The sequence below is a fragment of the Scardinius erythrophthalmus genome (assembly GCF_964197995.2).
Source record: "Scardinius erythrophthalmus genome assembly, chromosome: 21".
Taxonomy (NCBI): Eukaryota; Metazoa; Chordata; class Actinopteri; order Cypriniformes; family Leuciscidae; genus Scardinius; species Scardinius erythrophthalmus.
This window is the reverse complement of record NC_138241.1, coordinates 16,159,489-16,169,367: the sequence shown is the minus strand read 5'-3', so window position 1 is coordinate 16,169,367 and position 9,879 is coordinate 16,159,489. Positions and strand designations below refer to the sequence as shown.

Below are 9,879 nucleotides of genomic sequence, written 5' to 3'. Positions count from 1 at the left end.
ATGCTACTATTTTTGTTTCCAAAATGTTGAATTTTGCATTTGTTTTCAAGTGGCTTTGTCTTTACTCAAGATGTCCAAAAGAGATGTAGAAGAAGGGCTTATATATATATAGATATATAGATAGATATATAGATAGATATATAGATAGATATATAGATAGATATATAGATAGATAGATAGATAGATAGATAGATAGATAGATAGATAGATAGATAGATAGATAGATAGATAGATAGATAAGATAGACAGATAGATAGATAGATTAAAGGATTGAAATAGAAAATTAGGTATTCTCTACTTCCATCAAAATAAAAATAACTTTGAAAAGAGGTGAGAAAAGTATAATCTTAATTGGGAAGAACATCCTCTCACACATGCGCACAATACAAGATCCTGGTTTATTTAGTGTTGATGCTTAAAATAGTTTTTACAAACATCATTATAACTGAAAAATACAGGCAATAACCTCTTGAAAAAACCCAAATGCCACAGGCACAATCACTTCACCCAAAGTGACGATTCAGCCTGAAAGTTTCATCTTTAAATATAAGAAGCAAATTCCTTAAAAAAGGAATCCACCCAGATATGAAAGGATGAACCTCACAAAAATGTTCAAGTCACAGTTCACCCCAAAAAATCACAAGAAAGCAAGAATATATAATTTACTTACAGAAAATGAAGCACCATGAAGATCTCTCATTACTGTAATGCAAAAAAATGTGATTTTTATTGTTTATAATTTAATGGTAAAACCATTCATTTATGCTGATGTTATTAATCCTAAAACAAGCTTCATTTTCTTTACAATTTTCTTTTCTATAAATTCCATTTTTTTATATATATATTTTGGGGTAAAATGTGAACTGGATGCATTTTTTTATGAGATTCATCCAAAAAGCAAAACTACCATTGCGACAAAACATAAAACATTGAAAACTGATAGTTATGATTGTCCATACAGACAATGCCATAAAGAAGGAGCGAGTCCTGACATGCGCAAACACATTCACAACACACAGTCAAAACCAAAGCACAGACTCATAACACACAGCCGTATAATGGCTGATAATCTATATAGGCGTAATAGTGTAAAGTTTCCAACATGCTTTGTGTGGCGTCTCTTTGGGCGTTAATATTTGGAGCTGTTTGAGGAAGTAAATGAGAGTCTGCATCAGCAGCTAAGGCACTGATAACGCTGGTGTGTCTCGTACGAGTCACATGTTCGGAGGGAAGTTTTTGGCTGGCTGTTGGGCATACCACTGCTGCCGCTGTTTGCGTGTGTCAAGTTCGGTGAGCAGCGCTTGTCGATATGCTTCATAGGATTTAACGATGCACTCCAGCTCTTTCATGAAAAGCAGCTTCAACATCCCCTGATATGTGTCCAGATCCATTAACTGGAAGAGTTCCCACTTCAGGATGTGGTCATACCTGAGACAAACACAAACACACACTGATAAGGCTGAAGGTTAATGACACTGGCCTGTACAAGACTCCATCATCACGACATGTTTACAGCCTCTGGTGGCTTCCAGGAAGCAGCCAATGAAAAAACTTTCTGGCTCTCTTCAATAAAAGAATTCTTCTGGCTGATGTCACTGCTGAAACCCAGGTCTCCAAACCTAGTGGTCTCTTGTTTGGTGATAAAAGATGAAAACCCTTTTAAAACCAACCAAGCTTTCAAGATACACTTTGGCTGCATAAAGGTAGGTAGGGTATGCAATTTTGGAGAGGCTAGCAACAGCAAGCTAGCTTTGAAAGCATGAGAGTCTCTAAAGAGCTTCTCTTAAGCCACGCCTCCTTCAAAACACATGAACACGCACAGCAGAGTTTGCAAAGCGTCACGAGACAAAAGACAGCGTTATATTACCTCGTGTTTCAAAGAACTTAAACAACTTACAGAGCTCTTAGTTCTACCACCTGACTGCATCAGATTCATTTCGGATAGTGTTGACATAGAAACGCCTAAATCCGAACAGCTCCAGCTAGAACATCACGGGTCGCCATCTCATAATTATGGTTATGATATGGCGTGAACGCAGCATAAGCTTGTTGTTTTGGTTCAGGAGGAACTGTAAAAGTCGGTGACTGTGTCCACAACTCTGCATACGGAGCATGCTGATGACGTGATGTCTGCGTGAGCAGGGTGCGAGGAGGTATGGAAATATATATGTTGACTTGACAAGCAGGTATTTGGAACAAATGGAATGATTGGATGAACATTTTTTAGTCCTGAGCTGAATATTAAAAATATTAATTAATACTATAATAGTATATAGAAAATACTCAAATAAAAATGCGCTGTAACATTTTCATTAAATATGAGAATCAAACTGACAAAACTCTAGAAGAGTCATGTTTGAAGTCCCCTAAAAAATGTAAAATAGCTGATATACATAGGAGACCACCTGTGACTGCACATCAGTTGAATTCTATTATGAAGTTCAGAGCCAATGAAAAACAGTTCTCAGCGCCACGTGGTTCATGGAGCTCTCGATAGTTCCAAACAACTTCTGTTTGAATGGGTTTAAGCAGGATAGACGGCAGGTTCACTGTATTTGCAGCAATTTCTGGTAAATATTAATACATAATGTGCATTAATTACTACGCTGATGACATTTACAGTAGCATTTGGGGAGTGATAAAGAGACAAGATAATTTTTCTTGAGTTTAACCCATATTCCTTACTTTGGTCACACTCATACTCCTTGGCAATCAAAAGTGACCGAACATCTCAAGTGTAACTTTTTATCAATTAACTTAATGTACTACATTATAGTTCAATAATATGTATTTAATATTTTGAGGAGATTAATGACCATTAAAAATACTTTAATATTTTTTTGTATATATTTTTTTTTAAATATGTTCAAATATTATAATTACTATAGTATTTAAGGTTAAAATGGAGTAAAGGTTTAAAAAAATTAGAGGCATCTATAAATGTGTCTAAAAATTAAATGTTTAATATATATTATTGGTCTTTAATATATATATTTATAACAGCTTACTTATTTTTTTTTTGTTTTTGCATTTGAATATACATTTAGACATCATCAAACACTTTTTTTTTATTTAAATTTAAAAAGGTTAATTACTCTCATCCTAATGTTATTTTATAAGCATAAGTTATTATTTAACAAGTGAATATTAATGAATATAAGCAAACCCAAGTAACCAAGGCAAGGCAACCTATTGCAATTCATAGAAACTCATTTGACCTCCTACAGGGAGAGAAAGATTGCAGAAAGACTAAAAGCTGCTAGTATCTAGTTATGGTAGCTATTTAAGTGTTGCTCACGTAATCTATCTGCAATTAGAATCGAACTATCTATAGACCTTATTCACAGCAGCGCCATCTTTGATTTTCAACAGGAATGAAGAGGCTGAGAGGGATAGCTATCATGTCTTCAGTGGGTTGTACAGTTATTTCATGTGTTTTTGGGATGTTCTGAAAAAAATATATCTTTCCAATAAATTTCAGTAGACAAAAAACTCAAGACAACATGAGTTGTGGAAAATTATAAGTGATCTAGGAGCTTTATACAGCTTTTTACAGCGGATGAAATTGAAAATCGTCATTTTGCGTCATCGGAGGATTTTCTGTCCAGAGGCTAAAGACTACAGCCAGTAGATGGCGTTGTTCCGCATGTTTTCAACCCGCCCATAGAGGGTGGGATCTCACTCACAGAATGCACACAGTATCAGCCGTCTTTCTTTGGAAGCTAAGCTAGCATGTTCTTGTTCTGTGGAGAAAGCTGAATAATAGGAGAAAGCTGAGTAAGTAGGGGTTACCATCTTCCTTTTCCCGGACTTGTCCGGCGGGCGAGACTGTTAAAAATGTCCGGGATTCGGCTTTTGCGTTCTGCGGTCGCCATTCATTGTTTACATGCACACCTCTTGTTTCAATCTAACTGAATTAATTCCGATCGGTGAATCTGACTGTAGTGTTTACATGAACGCTAAATAAGTGATCGGTTGATGTGCGTTTTAACATTGCTAAGAAAATTCCCGCTCCTCCGTGAGAGATGCGAGACCCGGCGCGTCTCAGTAATGAAGCCACCGGCCTCGCGCCGTTCTCCCGCGGCCGTCAGCCTCGTCCTGCTCGCCACAGTAAACATGATGAATGGCGACTGTAGAACGCAAAAGCCGAATCCCGGACATTTTGGGTCTCTAAATCCCTGGCAAACTCATCACTTACTTAGGCTAGCCTTGTTGTTTTCAACTGTGCTCTCTAACCGGTAGGCGTGGCCTCCTAAGGCAGCGAAGCAAGTGCATTCTGGGAGTTGTTGTCTTTCATCCACATAAGCCAAAAATACATTTTCTGGCTTTTCTCAGTCTAGAAAGCTCCAAATTCAAAAATTTCTCCACATTTCTTCTACTTAAATGACCTATTTTAAATACACATTCATCATCCCAGAGGTGAAGTATCCCTTTAATGCATTAAAATGCCAAAACATGCAGTCATTTCTTCAACTTACCAGCAAGTGTGCTTGAGAAACACTGAAATGAATGGGGTTCATTGCTAGAACTATTCAGTGTTTGGAACTATTGGTTTCTCCACCACGACACAAGTTACTTCCGCATTCCTCAATTCCTGTGAAAGTTAGCGGACTGTTGCAACTCTGTTTTTTAATGGCTTTGAACAAGTGGAAATGTTGCTCAGCAACCGTAAACAATCTACAGTTGCATAATGCCTACACTGGAGACATACAGTGTGGCATGACACTTCAAAACGAAAGCACTCCCATTACAACCAACAAAGCTGTACACTAATGCGGCCATCTGTGATGCAGATTGGAGTGTATGTGAGAGTTTTCTGTTTGCTGTTAGATTGCTGCACCTCAGGGTTTGGCTGTCTGTGACTATGACTGTGAAACTTACTTTAGTGGGGCTCTGGCATACACCTGCAGCCAGTCTGGGATCTCGGCTGTGTGATACGGGTTTGCCGGCACCAGTACGGGCTGGTTGCGTTCTGGTGGGCGGGGCTGGTAGGTGACTGGCGGGGGAGGGGGCTGGTCATAACGTGGAACACTGAGGTAGAGTGAGAGCAGAGGTTGCATGTGTATTTTGGATACAAAATGGCACCAAACAGTCTCAGAATGTGCTGGAACATCTCGACACTCACCTGGGTGCGCAGGGGTGTCTGTATTGGGCACGTTTGTTGATGTGGTCAACATAATACACTCCAAACTCAGCCGACTCCACCCTCTCCCAGCCCGGCGGAAGCCCCTCCCTCTCCAGTGGGTGGCTCCAATGTGTTGTGTTTGTGTTGTGATCAATGTAATACTTCCGGCCTCGAATCGTCCAATCAACAGTCCAGCCAGGAGGAAGAACCATCTCCTCTCCACTCATCGTCGTCAGATTACCCACCGACTTTGCTGGCACACGGCCGATCGCTAGAAAAGCACATACATAGCGAAGTATTACAGATCTGCATGCAGTAAATGTTTCTTTGTGTATTTAAATTTATTTTCAATTTGAAAACTGAGGAGGAGGAGTGAGAGATGATGGAGAAGAGAGAGATGGGGAGAAAACAACAAGTCACAGCTGCAGGGTCAAATGTAAAACAACAGCCCCCAGAAGACTATGAAAAGTCCAGCACAAGGAACACACACACACACACAGGGTGAAGAAAAGGGCAACCAAGAAAAATCCACATTTCTGTCAATCTCACACACAATGAGAAATACCGCACCAGAGTGACAGCTGAGAAAGTGTGTGTATTGAGCACAAGTGTGTGTAAAAAATTTAGTGAGTAGGGCTGGCAAAAATTATTAATATTTATTTATGTATATTTGTGACAAATTTGCTGGTAATAAAAAGCAATATTGTCAACTTTATCTTATCTCTTGTTTATTCTTCAGTAGCAAAATGCTGTTAAGAGTTGGTAAGTTTGATTCATTTCTATGAATCTATGCTGAGGACTTGCATCATTCAGAAATGTTCACTTGCATTTTTTTGTATTAAAATGCTGTTCAGTAAATAATACATGCAGGTAAATATTGATGTTTATTATATATATAGTTTCCACAAAAGATGTTTATCAGAACAACCGTTTTCAATATAGTTAATAAAAAGAAATGTTTCTTGAACATCAAATTAGCATATTAGAATGATTTCTGAAGGATCATCAAGGATGAAGCTAAAAATAAAGCTTTGCCATCACAGGAATAAATTACATTGTAAAATATATTTAAAAAAATCTTACTGACCAAACTCTTCCACAGTAGTGTATCAAAACAATATATATAATATCAGGACAATTTTAGCTATATCACTCAGCTCTAATCATGAGCATATCTTTTGGAGGGAACCAATAATCCATCTGCATATTATACAATTTTAATGTACAATATATATATATATATATATATATATATATATAAATTAGTTTTTATTAATTGCAAATTTTTTCTGTAATTAATCACAATTAATAAAACCTAAAATTACAGTTTTTAATATATCTTTATATTTTAATAATGTCACATTTAATCTCCAAATTAACGTAGAAACAACATAAAGACAGTAGCCTATAGTGAGTCTGCACAGTCTGCCACTCCCGCAGAATCTTTTTCCCTGACTGCTCCAATTTTGATGTCTGCTGATGGTAGTACAACTGAAGGCTTGTTAAAATAAGGTAAATACAACTAGTCATATCCCAAAAAAGGCTGTTGCTGCCTCCATGACTACTTCACTCAGAGAAGCTGTCAATCATGACGTCACACCCCCGTTTTAAAGGGGGCATCGGATGCAAAATTCCCTTTCATATGGTGTTTGCCTATAAATGTGTTTTTGCAGTGTGTAGACAACCACCATACAATGAAAAAAATCCATTCACTCCTTTTTTTTAATCCTCAAAAAGTCTAAACACTCTCAATAATCAAGCCGTTTGGATTTTCTAGCAATATGATGTCATATTGCTCATGCTCCGCCCACAACCACTGACGGACTGTCCCGTATTAGCATATTTCCGCCCTCAGCCATTTATATGCTGTCCGTCAAGGCAGCACTTTACGTGTCTTGTGTCGACACACGCCCCATGGAAGAGAGGGGTGGGGTGAGCAGTTGCTCATTATCATTTAAAGAGATATGCACCGAAACGGGTCACTGTGAACAGAGCTGTTTTTGAGGAGGTAAAAAGGGTGTTGTTTTACACAACCATTGAGGAATTTGAACCAAAGTACGTTACAAACTTTACATGAAGACCCTAAAGAATCATACCAACTTGTGGAAATTGGGCATCCGATGACCCCTTTAAAGAATCAATAAAACCAAACTTATTTAAAGAACACTTTAACTTACATCAGTGTGATAAAAACTGCCTAAAATGACAGAAACCATCTTTGCAAAAAAAAAAAATGTTTTGAAGTGTAATTTGATTGTTTAAGTTTGGCTTAAGTCCCATTTGTTTACATGGAGAGGGCGGGGTTTATCGAAATGCTTTTGCCTACTTTTCAGGATGTGCGGCACACCCGGTCTCATATAGTCAACAGCATAAATGGTCACATAAATAGAGACAGTCTATGGCAGTGTATTTATAGTAAAGAGCGACAGTCATGTTTGTTATTTCATGAGGAGTCTATTATAATGCATGCGAGTGTGAATGCACACAGGATGATATGTTCCTCACCTGGGGGTGGGCGACTGTGCGGCTGGGGCGTCTGGGGCTGTCCTGGGTTTCGTGGGTAGTTGAGTTCATTGTGCTCATAGTACCTATAGCTCTCATTAAAGTGGTCTTGTCTGTGGGCTCGTCTGGGTTGGTTATTGTAGTACGGCTCCGGAGGATAGTAATACGGGCCGCCATCTCCATTCTCCGTCACCGAACCAGCATCGCTGATGTAGGATGGCGAGGAAGGGGAGTAATCGCGATGAAGGTGTGGTGGGGCAGAAAGCCGATGACTCTCCCTGCGGGATATTTCGAGGGGGGTCCGTGGAGGTGCGTTGCGCAGGAAACTCTTGGGGCCGCTAACGTCCCCAACAGAACTAGAGGAATACGGACCTGCACCAGACACCCCCGCCGGAACTGGCTCCACTAATGGGGGCTCACGCCGAAGAAATGTTGGATGCCGGATAAACGAGGGCATTAAATCTGAGAAAAAAAACAAGCGAGAGGCAGAAAAGAGAAACCTAGGGTTAAGTGGATCAAAAAATACTCAACAATATTTAATTTGTAAAGAATGCTTAAGATTAATGTAAATTTTACATCCATTTTACATCCAGAATACAAAAAGTGCTAAAGTGATACAAATTTAAGTTGCTCCAGATGTGCACAGATAGATTGGAAAATCTAAATTCTAGATTCATTTGCCTCTCAAGTCCCCAATGCAAGTTATGGCATTTATAATTAAAGTCCAACAACTTATATTTCTAATGATATTGTTTTAAAAAGCATATTACATATTTAAATAATAATTAAAAACTTACAAAAATAAGAGTGAAAATAATTGGATTTCTATTTTTTTTCCTCCACCAATACAAAGCCTATGACTATACTATGCGAACCACACTTCTAATTGGGAAGGTTAATACTGAAAGTTTTTGTGTGTCCCTTGAGTTACTGTTTACCCCATTATGCCCTGCTACTTTGACTTAGAGTTAAAGAACTATGCAACATTAAAAAATAAAAAACAAAAATAAAAAAAGTTCTACTTCAAACGTTACTTATAATATTTATAATATTAATGAGCATATGGCACATATCTTTTGATTGATGCAAAAGATAGACGTCTATTTGGCTGATTAGGCTATGTAATGTAACTGTACTGTAAGTCATCAAGCTTGACTTGTATTTAAAAGACTTAATTAATTTACAATGAAACATCGATACTTAAAATTAATTTTCATTTTTAAAAGTTCCATAGCTCAACATGCACCGAATGACCACATTACGTTACATAAAAAAATGCAGATTTATTTATTTATTTATTTGAGGGTTTTGTAAGGCATATTGACTTAAAAGTTACTCACTTCTCAGAAGCGGGGAAGTTTCCTTCTTCACATATTTGCCCTGAACTTCGGCTGGCTTGGACGCTTCGTTTTTACTCTTCTTTCTGGAGAGCATCGTTAATCCGAATCAATTCTGGCCCGATTAGACTTCGGTTTCATCCTGAAATCCGGATCGAGATTCGCACTGACACGCAGAACCGAGACCATTTCGGAGCGTAGCCCGATAGCTAATTTCGAGTCATCATGGCTACAGTCTGTAAACATTAACACAAAACAAACGAGTTTGCGTTTAGCGAACGCTCCGTTGTTTTCAGTGTTTAGTCGAACATTACGAATATTTTTCGACGACTAATTAGCGCTCCCCGCGCGCGCTGTCCAAATTACGCCCAGAGAAAAGCGCACGAAAACTTTTACCAGCTGAATGTGTCCACCCAACCCTCACCATCTCCTCCTGATCCCAGACCAGCTCTACACTGGATCCCTCCCCCGCTACCTGATCTCAGATCAGCTGTTTGGATCCCTAACTTCCAACTGCCTGATTACAGATCAGTTCACTTTATTTTCAGATTCAAGAGCTTTACTAGTTTATCCCAAAAAGAACTAACATTACCAACGCATTAAAGAGTATCCGTTCAACTACGCACACAATCATTTTTATACGCATTATTGTACAACGTGCAAGTGTCTTTAACCGCTCCTAGATCACCTCTCTCTAGATAGCTCACTCCCCGCAGCAGACTGATCCCAGATCAGACCTTCCCTAAGGCATGTCCTTAGAGGTGCAGTGCATTGTGGGAAATATTTTACTCTCGAACTTCTTTTCTCTTTCACATTTTTATGGTTTCGCAGGACAGATATGATGGTTTATTCAACACGTCATGTTTAATATAAAGATAAGTAGGCACTTTCCACGAACAGGGTACAAATATAGGG

General features: G+C 38.5%; 1 protein-coding gene across 1 annotated transcript; it reads right to left on the bottom strand.

The window, feature by feature from the left end:
- Window positions 1–327: 327 nt before the first annotated feature.
- sav1 (salvador family WW domain containing protein 1) lies at window positions 328–9,683 on the bottom strand. Its single transcript, XM_081351970.1, has 5 exons — window positions 8,968–9,683; window positions 7,631–8,089; window positions 5,126–5,396; window positions 4,882–5,031; window positions 328–1,428 (listed from the first exon to the last, which is right to left on the bottom strand). Exons 1-5 carry the CDS (start codon window positions 9,059–9,061, stop codon window positions 1,215–1,217), a joined length of 1,188 nt encoding a protein of 395 aa, XP_081208096.1. The 5' UTR covers window positions 9,062–9,683; the 3' UTR covers window positions 328–1,214.
- Window positions 9,684–9,879: the final 196 nt, after the last annotated feature.

Excerpts from the sequence above, each read along its gene's own strand:
- sav1 (XM_081351970.1), bottom strand. The coding sequence starts at position 9,061 with ATGCTCTCCAGAAAGAAGAGTAAAAACGAAGCGTCCAAGCCAGCCGAA. Across the intron at positions 5,032-5,125 it reads AGACACCCCTGCGCACCCAG|TGTTCCACGTTATGACCAGC; the intron begins GTGAGTGTCGAG and ends ACTCTACCTCAG. Across the intron at positions 1,429-4,881 it reads TATGCCAGAGCCCCACTAAA|GTATGACCACATCCTGAAGT; the intron begins GTAAGTTTCACA and ends TGTTTGTCTCAG.